This window comes from Myodes glareolus, chromosome 6 (assembly GCF_982192425.1).
Source record: "Myodes glareolus chromosome 6, mMyoGla1.1, whole genome shotgun sequence".
In the NCBI taxonomy this organism is placed as follows: Eukaryota; Metazoa; Chordata; class Mammalia; order Rodentia; family Cricetidae; genus Myodes; species Myodes glareolus.
Genome location: NC_142031.1, coordinates 114,066,959 through 114,094,754, shown reverse-complemented (window position 1 = coordinate 114,094,754; position 27,796 = coordinate 114,066,959). Strand labels below are relative to the sequence as shown.

The 27,796-nt window shown below is 44.8% G+C and overlaps 2 protein-coding genes across 5 annotated transcripts in view; both read right to left on the bottom strand.

Moving 5' to 3' along the window:
• The window catches only part of Galnt11 (polypeptide N-acetylgalactosaminyltransferase 11), a 36,304-nt gene extending 34,620 nt beyond the window's left edge, over nucleotides 1-1,684 (bottom strand). The window contains exon 1 of one of the 2 annotated variants that reach the window (XM_087907523.1): nucleotides 1,536-1,684. The gene's annotated coding sequence lies outside the window, so the exon portion shown is untranslated. Of the gene's footprint in view, nucleotides 1-47; nucleotides 184-1,535 lie in introns of those variants that run through there. The other variant, XM_048440214.3, reaches the window with a different exon arrangement.
• Nucleotides 1,685-5,016: 3,332 nt separating this feature from the next.
• The window catches only part of Galntl5 (polypeptide N-acetylgalactosaminyltransferase like 5), a 40,258-nt gene continuing 17,478 nt past the window's right edge, over nucleotides 5,017-27,796 (bottom strand). Inside the window, exons 5-9 of one of the 3 annotated variants that reach the window (XM_048440220.3) lie at nucleotides 26,425-26,547; nucleotides 24,943-25,192; nucleotides 15,300-15,417; nucleotides 6,990-7,139; nucleotides 5,017-5,307 (exon numbers count right to left, since the gene is read on the bottom strand). In XM_048440220.3, the coding sequence (XP_048296177.3) occupies nucleotides 5,128-5,307; nucleotides 6,990-7,139; nucleotides 15,300-15,417; nucleotides 24,943-25,192; nucleotides 26,425-26,547 (821 nt within the window). In that variant the 3' untranslated portion in view covers nucleotides 5,017-5,127. The remainder of the gene's footprint in view (nucleotides 5,308-6,989; nucleotides 7,140-15,299; nucleotides 15,418-24,942; nucleotides 25,193-26,424; nucleotides 26,548-27,796) is intronic. The other 2 variants (XM_048440221.3, XM_085691128.2) reach the window with 2 other exon arrangements.

The window sequence follows — 27,796 nt, the reverse complement described above, 5'->3', positions numbered from 1 at the left end:
ATTTTCTCTTTATATATGCAGAAAGGGGATTTAGGAGAATGACTTACAGGCTGTGGTCCAGTTAGTCCAAGAACAACTGTTCACAAGGGAAGGTTCAAGGATCCAGTAGCTGTCCAACCCACAGCTGTCTTCAGTGTACACTGGAATCCAGAAGAAGCAGGCTCCAGTGCCAGTGAAGGCGTGCTAGTGAGGGCGAGAGCAGAGAGCAAGTAGAAGAGAAGCTTCCTTCTTCCCTGTCCTTTATATAGGATGCCAGCAACAGGTGTGGTCAAGCTTAAAGGTGGATCTTCCCAGCCCAAAATATCCGGACTAAAGGCGTGTCTTCCCTCCTCAACGATTCCGATTAGAAGTGACTCACCCCAGTTCAAATGATTTAATTAATTTAGTTAATTCCAGATGTAGTCAAGCTGACAACCAAGAATAGCCATCACAGAGACTCAAACAGATACACGTAAAGACGGATAAAAGGAAATACACAATGACTCTACTTACAATGAAGTATCTAAGCCAAGTAAATTCATAGAGACTGAAGGGGTACCTGTGGGCACAGTGTCCATCTTGAGTGATATAAATGTTATGGAGTTGACGGTAACATAGCATTATGAATGTGCTTGATGCCATCCAATTATACTACTAACAATAAAACAATAACCTCCATGTTGTGTATACTTTACAAGAAAAACAGTAGTATAAACTGTGAAAACTTGCAAGAAATAGCACAGAAATGTTAAAAATCTAAATAAGATTGCAGGACACTTGTCCAAAATGAAAAGTACGGACTTCTGTTTGCTGGCACACAGAAACAGAGATTAACAAAGGGTTAGTTCCTAGTTTTTCCTAAAGCAGTATTTCATATTTTAAAAAAAAAAAATCAAGAAATAAGTTTTTGTGTCTTTTGTTTTCTTTTACAAATCGGAACTACTCCTGTCACGTAAGTAACTCTATTTTAGTGGGTGCACAGATTGTGAAGCATCCCCCAAGTATCATGTTCTTTTTGAAGATAAGCAACCAACCAGTCTGACCCTGATGGCTCTCCTAAACAGAAAGGACTAGACCAACTCTTCCATCATGAGCACGTTAATATCATGAAAGGGGGAGAGCTAACCGAAAGGGGGTGGGGTTTGTTGGTTTTCCTATTTATCCAAAAATGCATTAGTTTTGGGTGTATGGAAACTATACAAGGCAATTTCTTTAACAAGCATATGGGGGGGGGGGAGAACAAGAAGCAGCAAACAAGCATCCTGTCTTTCCAGCCTCACGTGTAGTCGCGGTCCAAATCCTGATTCGCACAGACCGACTAACAACAATAATGATAAAATCGACATTTTTCTGGTGAATCACAACACCGCCCGTAAGTTACAGCCACCGAGAACTTGGCCCCGCGCAATGCCCATCCCTGGTGCTGAAGCCGGAAGCAGCGCGGGCCTCCCAGGCCACCCAGCCTGCTACAGCAGCCGCAGCGCTTCGGGCTGCGGCCCACGCTTGGGCGCCGACGGAGGCCGCGCGGGGTCAGGCGCCTCGGGCCGGCTACTCACCGCGACACCCGCAGCCTGGGATGGCGGCGCTCCGGGTCGCGGGCTGTGGCATCTTCGCTCCCGCCACAGCCCGGGCCGAGCCGCACGAGCCGCGGCGCGCGACACGGCCCAGGACACACAGCCTGGCGGAGGCCGGCCCCGCTGCTCTCGTCACGCCACGCGCGCCCCCCCCGCCTCCGAGGATGACGTCACAGCCCGCGGCGTGGCGTCACGCGGCCCCGGCTCCTCCCAGGCCAGCGCGGAGCTAAGCTCTGTCTCTCGCGGCCTTAGCATTTTCCTCTCAGGAAAGTTCCCCGTCACTCCTGAGAGAAGTGTAGGGGAGAAGGTAGGGCTGGCGACTTGTTCACAGGAAGAATGTGAGGGAGGCACAATCCGGCTAGAGAGAATTTAGCAGCTCTAACAAAATGGTAAGGGTTTTGGTCTTTGGTCCAGTAATACTGCATTACATTGACAGATATCTAAATCTTGAATCCTGTCACCTCTGAAATAAATGCTATTCAGTCAAGACCTTAACATTTTTTTAAACTCTTGTCTCGTGGTGTCTGGTAGAGGAACCGGACACTTGTAGGGAGGAAATTCTGCATCCCTTATTATTAAGAAAACAGCATCACTTGACCCAAATCAATGAATCATTCTATCTAGCATTAACCCAGAACACAGTCCTTCATTAACTGGCTGTGGTGGCTTGAAGTGCTCCCCCCCCACCCCGCCCCGGGCTTGTATGTGAGAGCTTGGTGCAGCTGGTTGTGCAATTTCCAAAGGTTCTGGAAAACTTTAGGAGGCGGGGCCAGTCTGGAGCAAGGAGGATGGGGGAGGATGGGAGATGTGGGGGGTGCCCCTTTGAGGAGTTTACCTGGTCCAGTGGTCCAAGTCTCCTCTGGGCTCCCTGTCCATCACAAAGTAACTTACCCCACACACTACTGTCACCCTGAAGTTCTGTCCAAGGGCAATGGCCAAGCAACCATACAATGAACCCTCACCCACCATGAGCCAACATTAAATCTTGTCCCTTTAAGTTGTGGTCACAGTGGCTCAAAATTAATCCATACATTGTAGCATGAGGGCCGGCTTGTTGGGGTATCTCTTCCCGCCCGGTACCCCATAGCCGGCAGGTCCCAGAGAAAACCAATCACACAGAGATCTCTGTAAGTTACCAAAGAAAATAACACAGAGTCTACATTAGGTTATAAACTGATTGGCCCATTAGCCCAGGCTTCTTGTTAACTCTTATAGCTTATATTAACCCATTATTCTGATCTATGTTAGCCATATGGCTTGGTACCTTTTTCAGCTGTCAACTCACTTGTTGCCTCTTCGGTGATCTGGGCAGGATCACCCAATGGTGAATGGCAGAGGAAGCTTCCTGCTTCCCAGAATTCTCCTGTTCTCATTGCATCACCTCTACTTCCTGTCTGGTTTTTCCGCCTATACTTCCTGCCTGGCCAATCAGCGTTTTATTAAAATACATGATTGACAGAATACAGATAATTCTCCCACACCATTTCTCAAGCCGGCCCCTCATGTTACAATACATGATCCTGCCAAATATCTGTCAGTATTGTCAGGGTTTAGGATGCTATGTTATGCTACCTAGGTCTCTCCACAGGACTGAGGTCCTATGACCCTTACCTGTGCCCTTCCATAGCCATCGCCCTCAGTCAGACAGTTGCTGTCCAGTGCTCATAGTTTCCATTGTTGTCCACACAGCAATTCACCTTAACTGGAACTGGTGGCTGTTTCAGGGACGGCCCTCTCTTGCAAGGGCTCTAGCGCATTCGTGCACCATCTTACTTTTCTTGTGTGGCGTTGTGCCTGACGAAAGCAAGTTAAGGGCTTATTTTGGCACACAATTTGAGGGTCTGGCCTCCACTGTGGTGGGTAAGCCATGGTAGCAGAAGTATAAGGCAGCTTGTCAGCATTGCATCCTTCGGAGGCAGAGAGAGGCTGATGTGCATCTTGCTTTCCCCTTTTATCCTTTCTTATTGAATCCAGTCCCTGTTCCGTGTGTTATAGCCACCATATTGGCAATGGGTTTTCCCTACTCAGCTAAACCTCTCAGGAAATAATCTCAAAGGCATGCCCAGAAGAGGGGTGCCTCCTGTCAAAGTAATAATGAAGATTAACCATTTCACCTGGTATCCCTGAGTGGGTGAAGCTTACGAAATAGAGGACAACAGTGAACCCCCATTCGGGATGCTCGTTCCTGCTAGAAACCCCTCAGGAACTTTATGGCAGTGCTGAGGAAACTGAGATAGGCTACATTTGGTGATCCTGTACAACATTGCCCCCTTTTTGTCCTTTCCGTGTATTTCTTCCCTCATTTTCTTTATAGATTTTGTGAATTATTTCTCTTTGACCTTCTTAGACTCACTTCCAACAGGATGAACCTTACAGCATCCCTCAAAACCCAAAGAAGTACTTTAAGCTGTTGGACTCTAGCATCCAAACACCAAGAAGGAGTCGCCCCCAGAGACCACCTCACATACCACAGCCAATGCAAAAGCATGAGGATTTTATTAATTCTGTCATGACAGGGTCCCTCAGCATTCGGGAAGCCGAGAGACCCCAACTAGCTGGTACAGTCTATTGTTAAAGGAGAAGGCCCCATAAAACAAGAGGGGTTGTTCCTTGACCATTATGATTGGCTTATTTGAGAAGGGCTAATACCAATAATTGACTGGAGAACTATTGTCAGATCAGATGAGGTAAGAGGTCATTTTGACCCCGTTTCCCAGGGGACTGAGTCAAAACATACGTGTATGGGTAATTGTTCAGGAACTGAGTACGTGCATGTGTAGCTGTTAGGTTCTTGGTTTCCAGGGGAGGAGGGGAAGCACTAAGGCACAGAGGCTGAGAGGGTTTGGAATTGTCAGAAATGGCTTCAGAATTGTCTTAAAGTCTTACAAAGCATTGAGGTGTCCCTGGGCATGGCAGATGGGAAGCCAGCTGCTCTGCCCTAGCCCTATCTACCCAATTAAGAGTTGGTTAGAGCTTAACAAGGCTTAGTTCAAGAAGCACCCAGAAAGCTGTAGGTCACAGGACTGAGGACAGACATGAGAGACGCAGAAGAGAAGAGTGACTCGGGACAGGGCGGCCATCAGGAACATATGAGGAACCTGCCTGGAGAACTTAAGCCTAAGCCTAGGTGATTTGGACATCACTCTTAGGAACCCAAACAAGCCAGGAGGCAGCCTCATACTCTACACTGGCTGCAAGAAAGGAGCTTGATCCAACTCAGCCACTGTACACCAGTCATGGCTCTCTGTGAACATTTCCCTAAGGCAATCATGTCAGCCCATGAGACTGGTGAATTGGTCAGATAATCACCATCAATATATTTTATCCGGGTCAATCATATACCAGCAACTGAACCATGAGAGAGCTTACATTTCTAATTTCAAGGTCCTTATCCCCAGAACTTCAATGGCAGATGAGCAGAAAAGGAGGAACTGTCAGTAGAGGTGAAGAAAGGCACTCGAGAGACCGGCCCCTCTGATTGTATTTCTCATTGTATTTCACACAGCTGCATGGTGCTCCGCATTTGTCCTGTGGTGCCATATGTTGAAGAGCTAGGGGACTTGTTCACCCTTTATTAAAGAAAGTTGTTTCGTTTCTTTTTATCAGTGTATATAAATGGCTCCAGCTCTGGAAAGATGTTATCCAAATACCACTGGAATGACTTGCAACCCAGTCGTTTCCTTAATTCAACACGCTCGCTGATGTTCCCATAGGATGCATATTTCAAAGAAGGTCTTTGAAGAAAAAAGTTGTCCTAAATGAAAACAAAGAATCATTGTGTTAAACAACAAAAGCTTTGGTAATCAGACCATGATGGCAAACATCAGGACGTGTTTTCATTACTGGAACTAAAAATGCCCATTCCTCTTGCTGTGGAGCAGTTTTCTGTGAGATTTAAAACCCTCTATCTTTAGCTGGGCGGTGATGGTGCACACCTTTAATCCCAATACTCGTGAGGCAGAGGCAGGTGGATTTCTTTGCGTTCAAGGCCAGCCTGGTCTACTGCTAGTTCTAGGACAGGCTCCAAAACTACAGAGAAACCCTGTCTTAAACAACAAACAACACTGGGCAGGTGGTGGTACACGCCTGTAATTCCAGCACTTGGAAGGCAGAGGCAAGTAGATTTCTGTGAGTTTGAGGCCAGCCTGGTCTACAAGAGCTAGTTCCAGGACAGGCTGCAAAGCTACAGAGAAACCTTGTCTCGAAAATCCAAAAAGAAAAAAAAGGGAAAAAAAAGATTAGGAGAAATACACAGCTTAATTATATCTAATATATGGAGACTTTTTTGGCATATTATCTATAATTTATGGGTTTGCAGTGCTGTACAGAATTATAGCTACTAAATAAATCACGTGTGTCCATTATATTCCTTTTTCCTTGTTTTCAAAGATTTCTTTTTCTAAGACAGGATTCTCATTATGTAGCTCTGGCTGGCCTTGAACTCTCAGAGATCAGCCTCTGCTCTGGAATGCTAGTCTTTTAATGTACCACCATGCCAGGACATTTATTTTAATTATGTGTATGTGTCTCTGTGGAGGTATGTATACCTGAGTTCAAGTGCCTGCAGAGACCAGAAGAATAAAAGAGAGAAAGAAGCGAAAGAAAGAAAGAAAGAAAGAAAGAAAGAAAGAAAGAAAGAAAGAAAGAATGTTGAAGAAGCCATAGAGAGGAAGCCAGTAAGCAGTTTGCCTCTGTGTTCTCTGCTTGAGTTCCTGACTTGACATCTCTGGATAGTGGTCCATGATGTGGACGTACAAGGGACATTACTATCTCCAAGTTGTTTTTAGCCAGTGTTTTATCACAGCAGCAGAAAAGCAGACTAGGACAGAAACGTAAGGTGAAGACCAGGACACCGTCAGAGATATACTATGTGTTTATCTTAGAGGAGGCCTGCTGTTATGCATGGCATCTGGACAGAGATGTGCCCTTGGAGAACAGGGTGTAATCCTTGGGGACATACATAAATCAAGGGCAAAGCTTGCAAATAGAAATCTTTGACTGTTGATAGAAAAGGAATTCACGTGTAGGCACAAAGACCAACACCAACCACATTACCCAGGAAACTGATGGTGGCTCAGTAGAAAAACCTGAAGAAGTCTGCTCCTGTTGCTGCGGCAGGGAGGGCAAGAGTAATTCCCCACAGGATAATCGGATTTAGCTGTGGGGAAAGATGCTGCAGGGTGATTTGCTTCTGAGAAACTTGAATTTTCCTAAAATTCAAACTTAAAAAAATAAATTGCAAGGCCAGCTGCTTAGGGTTAACCAGTTGGGAGCCGAACTGTCCACCAGTCTGGCTCCACTCTTCACAAGTGGGTGAGAATTTGAAGGGGCTCCATTAGTTTACAACCAGGAAAGAATACAGTTTGGATCTGGAAAGACGGCAGAGTCTTGAGAGCAGCTCAGAACCTGCTCTCCCAAATCAAAGGTATCATTCACCTTGTATTCGTCCAGCCAGACGTGAACCACTCGCAGTAAGTTCCATGACAAGGCGTTCTCGAGCGCAGGCTTATTGTGATTCTGTGCCTTACTGATATGTCCAACCCGAGAGCAAGGAAGGATAAAGAGTTGGCCTCCACACATCCAAATCTAGACAAAATCATAATTATTTTACTAGTAACTAGCAGCTGCTTTAGAACATACACACACACACACACACACACACACACACACACACACACACAGATAACTAATATTTGTTTGACACTGCTTATTGAGATGTGTGTGTAGCCCAGATTGGCCTCGAACTCACTCTTTGGGAATGACACTGAGTTTCTGATCCTCCTGCTTCCTCTTCCCTAGTGCTGGGAGCACAGTGGTGCACCACCACGCTCGGTTTAGACCATGCTGGGCTTCAATCCAAGTCTTTGTTCATACTAGGCAAGCATTCTACCAGATGAGCTACACTCTAGTCCTAATCTCTAATACGTATTCCTTTTATTTTAGGTAATAAATTTATAAACTCATTAAGGCTATGACTGCCCCCCACATTTACAGATAAGAAAATTAATACACAGTTTGATTAAAAAGTTTGCCCAGTGATGTGGAACAACTGAGTGGCCGAGCTCAGGTCCAAATTTAGGAAGTCTAGCCTGAGAACTTGAGTTCTGAGTGGCAATGATTCTCTCTTTCCTGCTGTATGTTGCCAGGTGTAAGCAATACCAAGAGAAAGACCATTTCTGGCTGGGTTCAGTTACTTGTAGTTTATGGATAAAAACACTTCACAGCAGATATTGTAATAACTTCATTCACTGTGTGAAAGCAAGATATGGTCATTGAAAATTGTCAGTGTAGGAAAATGTACATCTGTGCACCTGGGGTTAGTCAATAGAATTCAAGTATGTGTGTGGACATGCGAAACTATACGTTAAGATAGCTTACTATCTTTCGTGTGGGTTATGCAAAACTGTTTTAAAGGCCCTGGGCTAGAAACAATGCTCAATGGGTTAAAAGCACTTCCCTACAAGGATCTGAATTGGACTCCTGGTATCCATGCGAAAAGCTGGGCATGACTGCACATACCTGCAACCCCGATGCTGGAGGGGTTGGGAGATGAAGACAGGAGGCTTACTGGGGGTTAGTGGATGCCAGCCTAGCAGAAAAAGAGTGAGCTTCTGATTCAGAGAGAGATCTGTGTCAAAGGAATAGAGGTGCAGCATGATAGAAGAGGACACCTGACATCCTCCTGACTTCCGAATGCGTAGGCATGTATCTGCACATATATGTACATACACATTTATGCACACAATTAAAAGCAAGTCTCGTTTGAAAATTTTAGGGGTTTCTTTCTCGTCACTGTGAAAGATAACACAGAGGGGCCGACAAGATGGTTTAGTGAGTAGAAAGGCCTGCCACCAGGCCTGATCACCTGAGCTTGATCCTAGGACCCCGTATAGGAGGGAGAGACTCTTGTAGGTTGTCCTCTGACTTCCATACACAGGCTGTAGCAATGCATGCCTCCCCTCCATGTACGCACGCACATGCACACACACACAAATTAATCTTCAAAACTTTTTCACCTTTTTATTTGGGGAGTGGTGTATGTGCCAAAATGGGCATGTGGTCAGAGGACAACTTTGCAGAAGTTGGTCCTCTCTGCTGTGTGGATCTCAGGGATCTAACTTGGGTCATCAGGTTTAGTGGCAAATGCCATAACCGACTGAGCCATCTCACCAGCTCCATATGATACATTTACTGTAGTCATTCTGTTTCCTGAACTCCAGTAACACCAACATTGCCTGGAAACTTGATAAAAAATGAAAACCCATGGGCCCCTGACAACTACTGACCCAGAGCCCGTGTTTTGGGCCCAACCGTCTGCATTTTCACAGCCTCTTTCTGTGATTCAAATGCACACTCAGATTGGATGACCCTCTGTGCTAACTCATCAAAACCGTAAGTTCTGATGTTGCAGATATTTTTCTGATGAAATTTACTTAATCATTATAAAACAATTATGGGAAGTTAAGATTTTTACTGGGACATATTGTGTGGGGCTGGAAATATGACTCAACTGATATAATGTTTGTCTGGCACTCTCAAAGTCCTGGGTTAAGTCCCCAGCATTATATACACTGGTCTTGGTGGTTCACAACTGTAATTCCAGCACTCAGGAGCTGGAAATAGTATCAGATGTTCAAGGTCATCTTTGGGTAAAGATGAAGTTCAAGGCCAGTCTGGGCTACACAAAACCCTGATTTAGGGAAAATAGATGGGGCGAGGGCAGAAACTCCCAGAATGCTTTCTTCAGATTCCTTGTCTAGAAGACACAGAAGAAAAAGCCTTACACCAGAAGTCCAAACAGTTAGATCTCTTTTTAAAAACAGTTTATTTATTGTATGTTCATTTGTGTTTTGCCTGCATGTATGTCTGTTTGAAGATGTGGGATTCCCTATAAGATAGGTTATAGGCATTTGTAGACTGCCATGTAGGTGCTGGGAATTGAACCCAGGTCCTCTGGAAGAACAGCCAGTGCTCTTAACCACTGAGCCATCTCTCCAGTCCCCAGTTTTATATTATTATTGTTGTTGTTGTTGTTGTTATGTTTTTTAAAGATAGCGTTTCTCCGAGTACCCCCCCACCCCGCGCGCTGTTCTAGAACTCCAGTTAGGTCTTTTATGGACCTAGCCAATGGTTTTGGCTGCCTGTGTTCCAACTGGCTCCCATTTTCATTGGAAATTGTGACCTAAGAGTTGTTGATATAGGCTTCTGTTCTGGGTGCTTCAACATATAGCAAAAACTGAAAAATAGAAATAATCTATGTTTCACTCTTTTTAAAAGAAAAACTAAGGAAAATTGAACAGCTGTTACATTGTTAATGTATTTAACAGTTTTATAATTACCATGATACTAATTTTTCCACTTCTTAAATTATTTTTTGTGTCTGAGTATTTTGTCTGCATATGTGTTTGTGTAACATATGTGTGTCATATCTGCAAAGGCCAGAAGAGGTCATTGGATTCCCTGGAACTGGACTTTCAGTTAGTAGGGAGCTGTGAAGCGGGTGCTGGGAATCGAATCCTGGTGTTCTGGAAGAGCAACCAGTGCTCTTATTGCTGAGCTCCACCCCTTTTCTATGTTGTTTGTTTGTTTGAGATGTTCATTAGTTTCAAGAGACTACGGGTATATGCACAGAACAGTAAACAGAAGTCAATTTATTACTGGGCAGTGGTGGCGCATGCCTTTAATCCCAGCACTCAGGAGGCAGAGGCAGGCAGATCTCTATGAGTTTGAGACCAGCCTGGTCTACAAGAGCTAGTTCCAGGACAGGCTCCGAAGATCCAGAGAAACCTTGTCTCGAAAAAAAAAGAAAAGTCAACTTATTTTTTAAAAAAAGTAGGTAATAAAACTAAAAATGTCTTTCAAAATGTTTGCCACGAAACAAGGTAAAGAAAGCAATAGATTTTAACCCAAATCCACAGGTCCTGATAGCTGCTTGTTTACTCTTCTGTTTTATTTTGCCAAGGCTGGCCTCAGACTCCCTATATAGCTGAGGGTAAACTTGAACTTCTGATCCTCCTGCCAGAAATGCAGGGATTACAAGGCATGTGCCACCATGCCTGGCTTTCTGTGGGGTTGGGGTTGAACCCAGGGCTTTGTGCATGTTAGGCAAACACTCTGCTAGCTGAGCCTCATCACTAGGTTGGTCACAGATGCTCTCTAACGAACGTACCCCACTACTGACAGGATCATAAACTAGGAGACAGAGGAAGAGTTGTGGCCATCTCTACATAGACAGTGGTGTAGGAAAGGGAATCTCCATATGGATGTTTCTCCTTTAGGGACAAATCTAGAGTGCACAAGAAGCAGGACTAGGGATGAAACCAGTTGGGAGAGTGCCTGCCCAGAGCACATGATGCTTGAAAGGCGCTTGCAGCTGCCTAGATTTGACCCCTCTTGTGACTTTTGAGAACATTGTGACCTCTCCGGTGTCAGGGAGTCTGTGTCAGCCTGCTTGACAAATGGCCAAGTAGTTCCCATTGTCCCAGATGGTACTGAGCCAGTCATTCGAGGTGGGCACCAGGTGAACACACAGGTAGAAACATCTATAGAAATCGGACATTCTAGTCAAGGCCAGCACTATTGCAGTAACACCAAAAATTGAGAGGAATAATAATTGCTTGTGGTTTTAAGCTGTGTTCTGAGGCAGGTTTTTTTTCACATTAGTTAAAATTTACTGGCAAAAATTAACTGATATAGAAGACACCACTGCTCTCCTAACACGAGTTTCATTTACATCAATTTGACACTGACATACTTGTTCATTCCACAAGCCCAGAGTGACAGATTCAAGTTCTGGTCAGTAAACACTTGCTTATGGCCCTTCCCTCGTCTTGGGTCTGAGAGCACATCGGTTGTGGACGTGTGTTTTACAGGCTTTGGCCAAGAGAATGTCAGTCACATTATGACTACAGAAGGTGGAATATGCTGTGCGGTTTGGCCATTCAGAGTGAGAACAACATGTTCCATATGGTGCCTATTTGTGGAAATAATGCTAGACCTCAACTAAAGCCAGAAACTAAAGCCCACCCTAGTCAGCCTCTGCTGAGTCACCCCAGCCACCGTGGACATAAGTGAGAGAAAGGTAAATGTTGGTATTTTACACCATTTCTGAGATACTTCATTCCACAGCATAACCGTTGTAATAACTGATAGATACTGTGGTAATAGCTGTAATTCCTAATATCTTTAGTAACAAAAATTCTGAGCACATGACCCATGAAGAGTGATCCATTGACTCAGTGGATAGATGGTCCACATAGGAGCAAAGTGTTGGAAATCTGCTGAAACTTCTATGATGTCAATGTATGAGAACTCTATAGTGGATACATGGTTTGTTTTCAAATCAGAGCACCCAGCAGGATTTAAACTGGCATCTATATCTAAAGAGGTTCAGTCTTAAACTGGACCATGATGATGTACACCTTTAATCTCAGCACTAGGGAGGCAGACACAGATAGATCTCTAAGTTCAAGGCCAGTTTGGTCTACAGAGTAAGTTCCAAGACAGCCAGGGCTACAAAGAGAAATTCTTTCTACAAACAAACAAACAAACAAAGGAGCTTCAAACAAAGGATGCCAGGATGGAGACAGGCACTGGAAAATTAGAAAGCTAAAACTTCACGTGGTCACGGCCTGGTTTTTTGTTGTGTTGTTTGGGTTTTGTTGTTGTTGTTGTTGTTGTTTTGGTTTTTCAAGACAGGGTTTCTCTGTAGCTTTGGTGCCTGTCCTGGAACTAGCTCTTGTAGACCAGAATGTCCTCGAACTCACAGAGATCAGCCTGTCTTTGCCTCCCAAGTGCTGGGATTAAAGGCGTGTGCCACCACCGCCTGACTTCAAGGATTGTTGAATGTCAACAGGACTGTTGAGTGGCAGGAGTCCAGAGCTGGTTATGGGAACCATTCAAAGGCTGGGTATGAAGCATAGCTGCATGGCTATCCAGTGAACCATTGCTCTCCATGATGCACGGCAGCCACTGAACTCAACAAAAACAAAACAAAACTCAGGGCTTTGGCAGCTTCTCCACAGACAGTAGAGACGTGCTGCAAGACTGCAAAGGGAGAAAAAAAAAGACTGCAAAGGGAGGCTTTCTGAGAGGCAGAAAGCGGTGGATTTGGAGCATAGTACTTACTGTTTTTGTGAACTTGGGAAGTACTCTGTCTTTGTTTTCTCATAAAAATTAAGAGATAAGGGCAGTACCATTATCTCTATAAGTCTGTAAAATTTTTCAGCAGTGTAAGTTAGGCATAAGAATCTGTCCAACAAACCGCTTACGTTAATCCTTTACATCTCAAGTGCTACTACTTCAGGAGAGTTATGAAAAAAAATGATAGTTCAGTTCCCCTTTTATATCGTTGCAGAGTTCTCAGTGTTTCTCCACTGTGTTTATCAAAAGCAAAATTAAATAACTGGTACCCTGATAGGACGAAAGCCATGGCATCGGAAGCTAATTTTATACTGTGTACTGTTGTATTGTAACACTGCCCTGTGTCCCTTATGATAATTAGTTTGGTTGTGAACTTGGCAGGATCTATAAACATCCTGTGTGTGTTGGGGAGGTTGTCTCTAGATCGGCTTCATTGAGGTAGGAAGGCTTTTGTTGACAGTGGGCAGCACCATTTCGTGGCCTGGGGTCCTGGGCAGCATAGAAAAAAGAGAGTGTGCTGGGCAACAGCTTTCATCTCTCTCTACTTTCTGAGTATGGCTACAATATGACCAGCCCTACAAGTTCTTTCCCACCATGATGCGTGGGTGCTCAAATAAACCCTTTCTTCAGTTGCCTTTGTCAGCTATTTTGTCATAGGATGGGAACTAATATGGTCCTCAGGTCCTCAGGTCCTCAGTAAACACTGCTGCATGAAAGAAAAGGTTGGGGTGTGGGTGCCATCGTCTGAATGCTTGGGCTGCACCTTAGCTTGACTGAGAAGATACGCCTTTGATGTTAGTTAGCAGAGAGGAACTGAATCTAAATAGGTCCCTCAAGAGATGTCTCCGGCTGACTGCAGACTTCACTGTGTCATCAGATCCTATCAGCCCAGACATGATTTTGTAGGGTTTTGTATGTTTGCTTGTTTGCTTAAGTTTTTCAAGACAGGGTTTCTCTGCGTAGCCCTGGTTGTTCTAGAACTCACTCTGAGGAGCAGGCTAACCTGGAACTTCTAGAAATCCACCTGCCTCTACCTCCTGAGTGCTGAGATTAAAGTCATGGTGGCACATGCCCAGTTTAAAATTGTTATTTTGTTCTCAATGGCCAGTGTCAAAAGAGTACATAAACTAATTACAAATTTACATGCTTGTTTATACAGAGAGAGATCCAAGCATACTTCAGATATTCAAAACAGCCATTGAATCATTGGAAATATTGGCCAAGAATAATTGATTGATCTGAAAAGGAAGTTAGTGTCATTTACTGTCTGTGAGGAATGTAGGACCAGAAATGGGACACATTTGCCTTTCATTGCATTTTAAATTTTACTGAGAGAGAGAGAGACCATGCACACCTGTTTATGTTTATGTCCTCACGCACATGTGATGAATGGACCAGGTCACATGTAGAGGTCAGAGGTCCAACTTTTGGAAGTTGGTTCTTTCCTTTCACTGTGGAATTTCCTGGGACTGAGCACAGGTCCGCCGACCTGGCAGCTGGCAGCAGGCACTTTTACCCACAGAATCATCTCAATGACCCCTACACTTGCTTTGCAAATACACATACCTTCACAAAAGTAGTTCTACTCTGGGTACAGAATGTGTTCATAGTTAAGTCCAAAGAGAGGAAATATTATTGGGCAATAGTCTTAGAGAACAATGTAGTAAAACAGGGATCACCAGCCAAATAAAAAGAGCCAGTGGCTTGGGTATTTAAAATACTACCAAGGTCAGAAGGGAATGCATGAATGGGGTAATGAAAGCAACAAATGTGTAAGATGAGTCCATGTAGGAGCTGAGAGACCTGTGTAAACACAATAAACCTATGACGTCTGTGCTGAAAAGGACAAAAATGAATAAGGAATAAAATAGGGCTGGCAAGAGGGCTCAGTCAATAGTGCTTGCCACATAAATATGAGGATGAAGGTTTGATCCCCAGAACCCATTTTAAAAAAGAACATGGGTGTGGTGGTGCACACTTGTAATCCCAAAACTGAGGAGGTAGAGAGGGCTTTCTACCTCCTAGGGCTTTCTGGCTGCAGCCTAATCAGCAAGTTCTAGGCTAGTGACTTTCTCAAAAAATAAGGTGGACGAGACCTGAGATCGGCCTCTGGTCTCTTCATTCATACAATGACGAAAATGATCAGCTACTAAGAGGGAGGGAGGGAGGGAGGGAAGGAGAGAGGGAGAGAGGGAGGGAGGGAGGGGAAAATAAAAAACAAAACAGGGAGGGGTTATATAACTATCAAGACAACTAGAGAACCCACATAGATTTAAAATATCTTATTAGTTTACTGCACCGTGCTTTGAAAACAACAAAGCATATGGTCGAGGCTTTAAAGTCCTACCAAGTGTTTCCAGGGAGCCCCATCATCTGTTTGCATGCCCTTGCAGGTCTCACCAGAACAGTCCGGCATGCTAATGGAGGAAAGAGTGTAACTAGATGAAAAGTCAGATTGCTCTCTTGCTCAGGTAAGAGCTCTGGCCCAGTAGGCACTAAACTGGGTTCCGTTCAATACAAAATGAAACATCATATCTCTCTCTATACAAACATATCTACATAGGGGAAACAGACTAGAACAAAACAAAAGGAAGTCTGACTTACTCTTAGTGAAAGTTCCACATTTTCTCCTCCCCAAAGATTCATGTCCTTGTCATACTGTCCAAGTTCATTAAAATAATGTCTGTCTATAGCAAAAATTCCTCCTGCCATTGCAGGTGACCTAGAAAGGAGTAAAAAATTTAAGTAAGTTCCGGGGAGATCGTGATCTCCAGTTTTCCTAAGAATATATGAAATGTTACTGCTGGCTCAGTGATTAACAGTGCTCACTGCTCTTTGCAGAGGCCCTGCTGGGTTCTCAGAGCCCAGGCCGGGCTGCTTACAGTCACCTCTAACACAGGCTGCAGGATCTGATGCTCTCTGGCCGCTGCGCTTCTTGCAGCCACCCTACCCCTCTGCCCTTCTAAGACTTCCACTGTGTGAGACGATGTGACATCTGTCTGTGACTGGTTCATTTCAGCTAGCATAATGGCCTCTAGATTTATCCATGTTGTTTACAAATGATGGCAGTAATCCTCTTGCCTTTGCCTCCTGCAGCAAATCCTACTAACCACAAGGGGAGGGGGAGAGGAGGAGAGGAGCAGGAGGAGAACATAAGTCTACAGGATGGCTCAGTTGGGGGAGGGACAGAGAGGGAGAGCAAGGAAAGAGATACCTCAATTGAGGGAACCATTATGGGATTAGCTAAAAACCTGGTTCTAGGGAAATTCCCAGGAATCCATAAGGATGACCCCAGCTAAGCCCCTAAGCAATAGTGGAGAGGGTGCCTAAACTGGCCTTCCCCTGCAGTCAGATTGATGACTATCTTAACTGTCATCATAGAACCTTTATCCAGTAAATGATAGAAGCAGATGCAGAGATCACGGTTAAGTGCTGGTGGAGCTCCCAGAGTCCAGTCTCCAGTTGAAGAGCGGGAGGAGCAATATTATGAGCAAAGTGTCAAGACCACGATGGGGAAACCAGAGACAGATGACCTGAGCTAGTGGGAGCTCACTGACTCTGAACTGACAGTGGGGAACCTGCATAGGACTGAACTAGGCCCTCTGAATGTGGGTAACTGCTGTGTTGGGCAGTTTGTGGGGCCATTGGCAATGGAACCCAGTGCATGAACTGGATTTCTGGAGCCCATTCCCTATGGAGGAATACTTTGCTCAGGCTAGATACAGTGGGGATGTTGGGCCCTAAAGCCCCACCAAAGAGGAGGTCGCCCCAAGAGACACTCTCAGCACAGTTGATGCAATAGCAAGAGGAATTTTTATTCTGCCACGGCAGAGGTCCCTCAGCCTCGAGAGAAGGACCCCGGCTTTGTCTATTACAGGTTCTTTTAAAGGGAAAATCACAGAATTAGAGAGGGGGTGTTACAGGGTACAGGGTGGTACAGAATCAGTACAGAGTGATACAGAATCAAAGGGAAAGTCCAGAAGTCATTTGTCTACCATTTTGACTAGTTCATTTATCTGTTGGCTAACTTTAATTAATCAATGCTATGGTGATTACGTGCAGGACACCTGTGGGTCGTCTCACCCCAGTTCCAGGGCCTGGGTCTATAGAAGAAAGATTACAATGGCAAGGGAAAGTACTCAAAGCTCCAATGCACCTGTGGTTAGTTACCCGGGTCTTGGTTCACAAGGAGGGGGGTGTAGTAGTGCTAAGGCACCCCAAAGTTTTTCAGGGAGGGCCTTGGTCCTATGTCATTTCACCCTCTCTGAGGAATGGATGGGGGGTAGAATGGGGAGAAGATGGGGAAAGTGGGAGGAGAAGAAGGAACTGAACTGGGATTGTTATGCAAAATAAAATATTGTTTTAAAACAAACAGACAAAAACCCAAAATGATTAATGGCATTTCATTTTTTTATCAACTAAACAGTCCCCTGTGTACATGTACTACAATTTTTTGTTGGTTTGTTTGTTTGTTTGTTTTTGTTTTTCAAGACAGGGTTTCTCTGTTCTCTAGACAAGTTTTCTCTGTATAACAGACCTACCTCCTAGCTGTCCTGGAACTCACTCTGTAGACCAGGCTGGTCTCGAACTCACAGAGATCCTAGGATTAAAGGCATGTGCCACCACTGTCCGACCCAACCCATGATACTATTTTCTGATATCTGTTTATATTCTTGGTCATAGAAGACAGACTTTGCTGTCTTAGTGGAGTGAGATAGCACCTAGAGGGGCTTGGACTTACATGCTTTAATGAGGAGGGGTGCTGAGACATTTTTGTTTACCATTGGCCATTTGCATTTTCTCTTGAAAATGCGTATTCATATCTTCTGACTATTTTTTAATTAAACTTTTTTTTCTTGTTTGGTGAGAGTTTTTATATTCTGAATTTTGTTTGTTTGTTTGTTTTGTTTTTTGAGACAGTTTCTCTGTAGCTTTGGAGCCTGTCCTGGAACTAGCTGTTGTAGACCAGGCTGGCCTCAAACTCTCAGAGATCCACCTGCCTCTGCCTCCCGAGTGCTGGGATTAAAGGCGTGCGCCACCACTGCCCAGCTATATTCTAGATATTAACTACTTATCAGAGAAATATTTGCAAACATTTTCTGGCATCCTGTGAGCCCTCTCTTTGCTTTGTTGACTGTTTTTTTTTTTTTTCTCTGCAGGAGCTTTTAGTTTGATGCAATCTCATCCCCCGTTTTCACTTTTATGGCCTGTGCTTCTCAGAGTCTTAGTCACCAAATCTTGGTGTAGTTGAATGTCATAAAGTGTGTCCCCAGCTAGTGGCTCTCTAACGTTTGGTCTTGTGTGGTAAGGGACAGGGTTATCATGTGGTAAACACTCTGACCAAAGCAATATGAGGGCGGTCCCAAATGTTGGCATGGCCTGAGTCCTAGAACCCTGACTGGGGTCGATAAGAGAATGAAGAAAGGACAGACAGACACACTGGGGTTGGGTGGTCTTTGGTAGCTCTGAGGGAGCAGCAGCACTCAGTGTGTTTCCTGTGTACAGGAGGACAGTGAAGCAGTTGTTAAAAGGAACAGCTGAAAAGGAGGCAGGTTCAAGCTCACTCAGTTGGAACAGTTTCTGTGGGGAACAATCTAAAGGCCTTAAACATGGGGCGTAGACATGTTGCACACACTGTCAGACGTGAGGAAGACTTTGCCATCTCTCTAAACATCACAGAGGGGAAAGGCTTTGCCACTCCTGTGGAGTCTTTAACATGGATATGCCTGGCATGGCCCTCATGGCGACCATTGCTGCTTGACTGAGTTCTAGCACTTTTGACATTTCATACTGTTCTGGTTGAAGCTCCACCCCAGTCCCTGGCATCCAGATACCCAAAGAGTCTGGGATGTTCCAATGGCAGCTCCACCTCAATCTCCCTTCCCCTTCTTTCTCTCCCCAAACACTGCCTCACTTCAGAAAGCCCACCAAACATGGCTCCTCCCCAAGAGATGCCCAAGACCACTCCCACAAGGTATTTAAACTGTCCCCCACAGAAAACAGACATGTGTGGTTTGTTTGTTTGTTTAATATATATTTAAATAAATATATATTTATTTATTGGTATCTCTTCCCGTTTCCTCTCAGGGGCCCAGAAAAATCAACCAGGAGTGGGTTTTTTGCCGTTAAACCTGGGCTTTTTCTAATTCAGTCTGATTTAGATTGCTGCTTTGACAGAGAGGCTTATCAGGGTACAGAAACTTTCCCCAGACCACACTTCTCCAGCACCTTTTACTTTTGGGGCAGAGGGTGTTCAAAACAGTGTTTCTCTGTGTATCCCTCCCTAGCTGTCCTGGAACTCACTCTGTAGACCAGGCTGGCCCCAAACTCAGAAAGATTCTCCTGCGTCTCTGCCTCCCAAGCGCTAGAATTAAAGGTGTGCGCCACTACCGATATTAGTGCCTTTCCCTTTGGGAAATTTTGTGTGGTCTTTGATAAAAGTATAAAAATGTGGACAATGGTAGCCTCTCCAAACAAAGTAATTCTTTGGAAAAAAAATCCCCACCACCTTGGAATCAGGAATTCCATTGTGCCCTCCTAATCACACCAAGGACAGGAACGTTAGGTTAGAGATTTACTAGACACACCTGACTCCAAGGATAAAATGTCTACAGTTCAGATCCAGAGCCTGAGGCCAACAAAGGTAAGATAAGAGTTCAGTTAATAAATACAGAGAAATCAGAATGGTACAGTATAATGGAATAAGAGTAAGACATCAGGACTTCCCTTTTAAGAGCATTATTGAGGGGAACAGGCCCATATAGTAAGACTAAGAAAGTGTACTATAGCGTCTGCTCCAGAAGTCCTTTTCCCAGAGTCAGGCATCTGGATTAGGGTTTCCATTCCCTGGGGGGCTTGAGGAAAGTTCCTGCTTGATAAAGCAGTCATTCTTCTTATCTCTAGCAAAAGGAACTTGTGACCCTTCTATTAACAGTGACTGCTACCTATTGTCAAGATGAATCCTAGATTCCTCAGTTTCTGATCTCAAGTTACACCCCAGCTCACATGCCCCTTTTCTCCCTGTTTAATTCTAAATGCAACTATGCGATATAAAGCTGTAGTTTGTTGTTGCTTTTTCCCCCATTTAAAGAGCTGCTGGCAGCTATCCCAATTCACCCTCAGCTCTTGTCTGCCCCCACCCCATGCCGACTCCACAAATGTTCTTTGGGACCTGAAGTCCCCACCTCACCCCTACCCCCATGGAAGCAGGTCTTCAGCATGTTCCCATGTCAGCGATACACACTCACTCAGGACTTGCCCTTTTTGCTCACTCCTACAGGGAGAAGGGGTTCATCTTGAAGGCTATAGTCCATTGTGGTGGGGAGGTCAAGGCAGAGTGAGCCTGAAGGAGCTAGTCACATTGTATCCACAGGCAGCACAGAGCACACACACCTGGTCACATTCTATCCACAGTCAGCACAGAGCACACACACCTGGTCACATTGTATCCACAGGCAGCACAGAGCACACACACCTGGTCACATTGTATCCACAGGCCGCACTGAACACACACACCTGGTCACATTCTATTCACAGTCAGCACAGAGCACACACACCTGGTCACATTCTATTCACAGTCAGCACAGAGCACACACACCTGGTCACATTCTATCCACAGTCAGCACAGAGCACACACACCTGGTCACATTCTATCCACAGTCAGCACAGAGCACACACACCTGGTCACATTCTATCCACAGTCAGCACAGAGCACACACACCTGGTCACATTCTATCCACAGTCAGCACAGAGCACACACACCTGGTCACATTCTATCCACAGTCAGCACAGAGCACACACACCTGGTCACATTGTATCCACAGGCAGCACCGAACACACACACCTGGTCACATTCTATTCACAGTCAGCACAGAGCACACACACCTGGTCACATTCTATTCACAGTCAGCACAGAGCACACACACCTGGTCACATTGTATCCACAGCCAGCACAGAGCACACACTGCTTGGTTCCCTTTTGCCACTCTTTTTTTTTTCTTTTTTTAAGACAACCTCACTGTATGCAGTAGGCTGGCCTAGAACGCATGGAGATCTGTCTATCTCTGCTTCCTAAGGGCTTCCAGTTAGAAGTCATCACAGTAATCCTGGAGAGAAATGATGAGTCGGGATTGTATCCTGGCCAAGGGAGTAATAATGACGACAGGAAACAAGATCTCCAGTTACTGGTTTAGCTTGAAGATGAACCTAACAGATTTGCTGATGAATAGAACAAGAATAAGGGAAGATAGCAGGAAGCTAGGTTGACACTGGAGGTTTTCTACATGGCAGATGGAGTGCTGTCCTCAGAGATGAGAAGTCTTGGTTTCATAGGAAGCTTACCGTCCAGGCCAAGGTGAGGTATGCATTCAGCATTTCAGTGGAAGGCCAAACAAACAGGCAGCAGGTACAATTTGGCAGGTGAGCCTAGAGGTCTTTCTCATTGCTGTGACAAGATACCTGGCCAGAGCCACTTAGGAAGGTTTGTTTCAGCTCACAGGTCTAGGGGAGAAGTCATGGTGTCAGGAGCGTGGGGCTTTGGTCCCATTGCACCCTTAGGAAGTGGGAGATGCTGGTCCTCAGCTAGCTCTATTTTATTCAGTCCAGGCCCCCAGTCCCTGCGATGGCTCCAGTCACACTTGAGGGGAGGGGTGTTCAAGGTCTGAAAGAGGACATGCGGAGTCAGCAGAGGAAGGAGGAGGAGATGGACAGGAACTGAGGGTGAATCGGGATGATTGCCAGCAGTCTTTTATTGAGAACACCTTTTGTACTGTATAGTTGCATTTAGAATTAAAACTGGAGACAGGGACACCTGAGCTGGAGGCTGTGGCTTGAGATCAGGGGTTGAGGAATCTACCTTTGACCTTGGCAACAGGCAGTAGTCACCTGTTAAGGGAAGGGTCACAAGTTCCTCTTGCTAGAGATAAGAATGTCGACTTTATCACACAAGAACTTTCCTCAAGCCTCCAGGGAATGGAGACCCTAATCCAGACGCCTGACTCTGGAGGAAAAAGACTTCTTCTGGAGCAGACACTACAGTACACTTTCTTAGACTTACTATATGGGCCTGTCCCCCTCATGACGCTCCCGAAAGGGAACAGGGAACGTCCTGATGTCTTATTCTTTTCCCATTATTCTGTACCATTCTGATTTCTCTGTATTTATTAACTGAACTCTTATCTTACCTTTGATGGCCTAAGGCTCTGGATTAGAACTGGTAGACATTTCATTCTTGGGGTCAGGAGTGTCTAGTAAATCTCTAACATTCCTGTTCTTGGTGTGATTAGGAGGAGACATTGGAATTCCTGATTCCAAGGTGGTGGGATTTTTTTCCCCAAAGAATTACTTTGTTTAGAGAGGTTACCATTGTACACATTTTTATCCTTTTATCAAAACCCACACAAAATTTTCCAAAGAAAAAGTCATTAATTTTGAGAATCATTAAAAATGAGAGTAAAAAGGTGCTGGAGAAGTGTGGTCTGCAGTGTGAAATGCTGGAGCCTTGTCAAGCATTGCTCACAATGCAGTCCACACCAATCAGGAAACTCATTTGTAGGCATGCCCTCTTGGGGAATCTAGATCCTGTTAAGTTTATAGTCAGCATTTTTGACATTAATAAATTTAATTTCTGTATATATATATTTAGTGTAACAGAGAAAGGAGTTTTTACAATTGTACAGTTACAAACCAGAATGTGTGGGGTAGCTGTGTGCCATGGCATGTGTGTGTGGAAGCCAGAGGACAGCTCGTAGGAATCAGTTCTTCTTTCACTATGTAGGTCCCAGAAACCAAACTTGGCTTGTCAGTCTTGTTGGAAAGTGTCTTTTCCTGATGAGTCAGCTTGCTGTCCTCACGAGTAAAAGAATTTAAGAAGCAATTGTAAAAGGTGTGTGAAGTGTTGTAAACATCTGGAGAAGTGAAGACTCTCATGCATAGGAATGATACACAGAGTCTGCACTAGAGATTAGGCTGGGCTAGAGTCAGAGATGGACACCGATGACAGATGGACTCTGATGACAGGGCTTCCAGTCCTAGCAAGCCTAGCACTGACTTCAAGTTCCAGGACCTTAAGTTCAAAGTCAGTATTAGCTATTGCAGGAATCATCAGCTTAGGATGGGGTAAGAATCAGTCTGGGGCCAGGCAGAAATAGAGTGAGGAGCAAGGGTTAGGCCCTGGGCACTTCAAGGTGAAAGCAGCTTGCAGAGCAGAGGGACGCTCAGCAGAGGGGATGGGCAGGAGACCCAGTAAGGTGGGAGGGGGCAGGGGATGGGTGTTTGCACAGGGAAGGGGGTGGTCAGTAGGTGAGACACAGCAGGAAAACGGTGAACTGGACATTGGGTTGACAGTCACAGGTCTTAGAGGTGACAAATTCTTACTGACATCAGTTTAAAACACTGAAGTTCAAAGTAAATATACAACTCTCTCCATTGCCTGTAACACAAAAGAGAAAGGCCAGGCAGTGACAGGAAGTTGGGTCAAAGAAGGTAAAGTTGTAGTCCAGGCACTAAGATCAGTAAGTAATAAATGGGGCCTCATGGAACTGAAAAGCTTCTGTAAAGTAAAGGACACCATCAATCAGGCAAAGAGGCAGCCTACAGAATGGAAAAAGATTTTTACCAATTCTATATCCATCAGTGGCCAAATATCCAAAATCTGTAAAGAACTCAAGAAATTAGAAAACAAAAAACAAAAAAAAAACCCCACATGACCCAATAAGAATGGAGTGGGAATGGCTTGGTACCAAAACCCCGCAGATGTCTGGCTGTAGAGTGGTGGATGTAGCCTCTGGGGTGTCAGCTAGAGCAGAGACAACGTGGAGGGGAGTGGGAGAGAGCAGAAGTCTGCAGGGATGGTGTCTGAGAAGCAGAGCAGGGCACAGCGATCTTCTGGGATGTGTTCCTAGACATGGTGTCATGTCCAGTAATGCCAGGAGAGGCCAGGAGATGGCAGTCCACGTGAAGTGGGTAACTTTATAGGCATTTGATTCTTGTCACCCTGCTAGTGTTGTCCTCTAAAATTTACAAGTAAGGAAGTGTGAACATGACTTAAGTCTTCACAGTTCTACTACAGGGTTAGAAAATGCAGCTACTTGGACTGGGGAGCAAATGGGGTTAGTAATGAGAGAAGTTTCACATCACGTTATCAGGAAATGTAGACCTAGCCATCAGGAAGGCCCTCCAGATGTGCCTGATGTGATCACCTTATGTTCACATTAATACATTTTCCAAGACAAATGAGCTAGGAGAATCATGTTCCTCTCAATCTGTGAAGTTGCACCTGGAAACACTGGGGTAAAGATTTTCTGTGTGAATTTGGCAAAGGTATCCATACTTCCTAACCATGGCAGTTGCTCCGCAGTTACCAGACAACTCCTTCCTGCAACTGAAAAAATATAATCGGGGGAGGGAGATGGCTCACGCAGTGAAGTATCTGTTTTGCAATCGTGAGGACAGGCGTTTGATCCCCAGAACCCATCTGAAAAAAAAAATCTGGGTATGGTGGCATGCACTTGGAATCTTAGTGTTAAGGGTATGGAAACAGCAGATCCCAAGGGCCTGTTGGTCAACAATCCTTAGCATACTTGGTGAGTTCCAGGTCAGTAAGAGACTGTCTCAAAAACCAAGGTAGACAGCTCTGAGGAACAACACCCGAGATTGACCTCCACATGCACATAGACTTATGACCACAGTTCATGCACACACACACACACACACACAGAGCAGGCGCTGGAAATCAGGGCAACATTCACAAGCCATGGTATCTTCCTGAATGTGGTGTGGCATTAAGTACAGTGTCAGCTGAAACAAACGTAATACTTTAAGAAACACGTGGCAAGCTGGGCATAGTGGTACATGCCTTTAATCTCATTACTCAGGGCTCAGAGGCAAGCAGATCTCTGAATCTGAGGCCAACCTGATCTAGAGAGTTCCAAGACAGCAAGACAGTCAGGGCTACATATAGATCCAGAAAGAAAGCAAAGCAAAGCAAGGAAGAAGGAAGGAAGGAAGGAAGGAAGGAAGGAAGGAAGGAAGGAAGGAAGGAAGGAAGGAAGGAAAGAAGGAAGGAAGGGGGTGGGTTAGAAGGAGGGAGGGAGGGGGAAAAAGGAAGGAAAGAAAGGGAGGGAGAAAGAAAGATGAGAGAAGAGAGAGAAGAGGAAGATGAAAGAGAAAGAAAGAAAGGAATGAAGAAAAGAGTGTCAAAACAAAGCATTGATTTTCACTTCAGTCCCCCAAACAAGAAGAATCTCACCGGATGGGTTTGCTTGGTCCTTCTGGGCCGTCCAGCTCATATGAGTAAACGTTGTCCCATCTAAAAATCAGGTTCCAGTCAAAAGCTCCCCTTACAATAGGTGCCGCTGTATAATCCAGTGTCATGGCATTGATGGCATCAATCACAGGGCACACCACCATTTTGTGGTCCTTAGCAATGGCATGCAGCAAGGGCTCCAGCCAGACTGTATTCACCTCACAGTGGCTATCCAAGAACACCAGGATGTCTCCTGTGAAGGCGAAAGCAGACTAACATTGGTTCTCGACTTAGTTAGGTTTACTGTTGCTTTGATGAAATACCATGACTAAAAGCAACTTGGGAAGGAAAGGGTTTATTTGGTTTCCACTTCCATATCATAGTACGTCATTGAAGGAAGTCAGGAAAGGAACTCAAGCAGGACAGGGACCTGGATGCAGAAGTGCTGCTTACTGGTTTGCTCCTCATGGCTTGCTCAGCCTGCTCTCTTACAGAACCCATGACCACCAACTCAGAGGTCGTGCCATTCACAATGAGCTGAGCTCTCCCACATCAACCACTAACTAAGAAAATGCTCTAAGGACTTGCCTAAAGCCCTTACAGAGGTCTTTTCTCAAGTGAGGCTCCTTCCTCTCTGAATACTCATGCTTTTGTCAAGCTGACATAAAACTAGCCAGCATGTCCCCTGGAGGAAATATATTCAGTCTAAATGCATGCTGGATGCAATGAGTATTCATTGACTGTTTACTATGTGCATTGAGGGAAATGAGAAATACGTCTTTTATTGTGCCCAAAAAGGTGGGACCCCGTGTGCTGTAAGTGTTCTTAGGAGGTTAGAGGATGGCTTAGAGAAAACTCTAGTGGAGCATGTACATCTGAGAAGAGCTTTTCTTTTCAAAGATCTTTTCAGGAGACTGGACGGGTGGCTCAGTTATTAAAGTGCTTGCCTTACAAACCTGAGAGTCTAAGTTCAATCACTATTACATTAAGAAAAAAAGTGAAGCTATCTGGGACTGGTGACCTTTCCTTACAATCCTAGCACTTCGGGGTGGGAAGCAGGTGTACACCCCATGGTAGGCTAGCCACTCAGCCAGGCTGCTTTATGAATTCCAGGTCAGTGAGAGAGCCTGCCTCAAACAAACAATCGTGATGGTGCCTGAGAAATGATGCCTAATTTTTGCCTCTAATTCTTTGTTTCAAGACACAAGAACCTGGAAACCTCAGTGTGTGCCGTCTGGACTCTAGTTCACACCTGAAACGGGGCAGAGGCACAGGAGTTTGCCCTTCTTAAGCAGCCATTCCCATTATCCTATGCTTTGCTTTTTATGATTTCAGGTCCTGGGATCAGCTGAAGTCTACCGTGTCTTTCTTGCAAAGACAGGCGAGGTACCCTCAGACTGTGAGTCACATGGGCCTTTCCTACTTGGTGACAGCACAAGAAAAGTCATTAACACTCTGGCTCAAGGCCTGGAAGAATGTTCATACCTGAAGCACGGGAGGCGCCGATCATCTTTGATCTAATGAGACCCTCTCTCTTTTGGTTTCTTACTACTTTAATCTTTCCGCGAAAAAGTTCAAGCTGATAGTCCAATTTTTCTTTCAAATCACCTGGAAAAAATATTTGACACTTGACAATTTATAAACTGCAACTATAGAAATCCAAACATTGTCATTATGACCAATTCCTTCCTTCCTTCTTCCTTCCTTCCTTCCTTCCTTCCTTCCTTCCTTTCTTCCTCCTTCCTTCCTTCCTTCCTTCCTTCCTTCCTTCCTTCCCTCCCATCTTCTTTCTTTCTTTTTTTCTTTCTTTCTTTTTTTTTATTTTTCAAGACAAGGTTTCTCCGTAGCTTTGGAGCCTGTCCTGGAACTTGCTCTATAGATCAGGCTGGCCTGGAACTCACAGAGATCGGCCTGCCTCTGCCTCCCAAGTGCTGGGATTGAAGGTGTGCGCCACCATGACCTGGCATGACTAATTTATAAAAACCTACCATTGCACAGATTTTAATGTGGCCCTGTTTAGCGTCCAATCCACACGAAAAATGGTTCATAATCAAACTGTATAGTTTTTGTGCTTCTAGTGATATATCTCTGCTTCACTACATCATTATTAAAATTTACTAAGCTGGGCGGTGGTGGTGCACACCTTAATCCCAGCACTGGGACACAGAGGCAGGCGAATTTCCATGAGTTTGAGGCTAGCCTGGTCTACAGAGCAAGTTCCAGGATAGACTCTAAATCTACACAGAGAAACTGTGTCTCAAAAAAACCAAAATAAATAAATAAAAATTACTACATCATTATTAAAATTTAGTAGAAAAACGTGTAGGTTATAAGACTTTTGGTATAACCTGATTTTACTACTAACTACATAAATTGTACTGTGTTTAATTTTCCTTCTAATTTTGTGTGACTTGAAGGTGAATTATCAAACCAAGCAAGTTCAAGAGCCACCTACATCCATTCCTTCAAGCTAAGAAAGTCCATTGGCTCTGTCTTGTGGGTATGTTAAGGAAAGACAGGTTTCAGTTCAAAATTTGTTATTTAATTCATGGTAAAGTTGCTCTGAATTAAAGTAGGAATATTTTAGCCGGGCGGTGGTGGCGCACGCCTTTAATCCCAGCACTCGGGAGGCAGAGGCGGGCGGATCTTTGTGAGTTCGAGGCCAGTCTGGTCTACAAGAGCTAGCTCCAGGACAGGCACCAAAGCTACAGAGAAACCCTGTCTCGAAAAAACCAAAAAAAAAAAAAAAGTAGGAATATTTTGATCCTGAGTTCCATAGGAACACAACACTCTGCATCCTGTGTTTGAGGCTCTACATGAATCCAAGGCTAATGTCAAGGAATGGTAGAGATGCTTG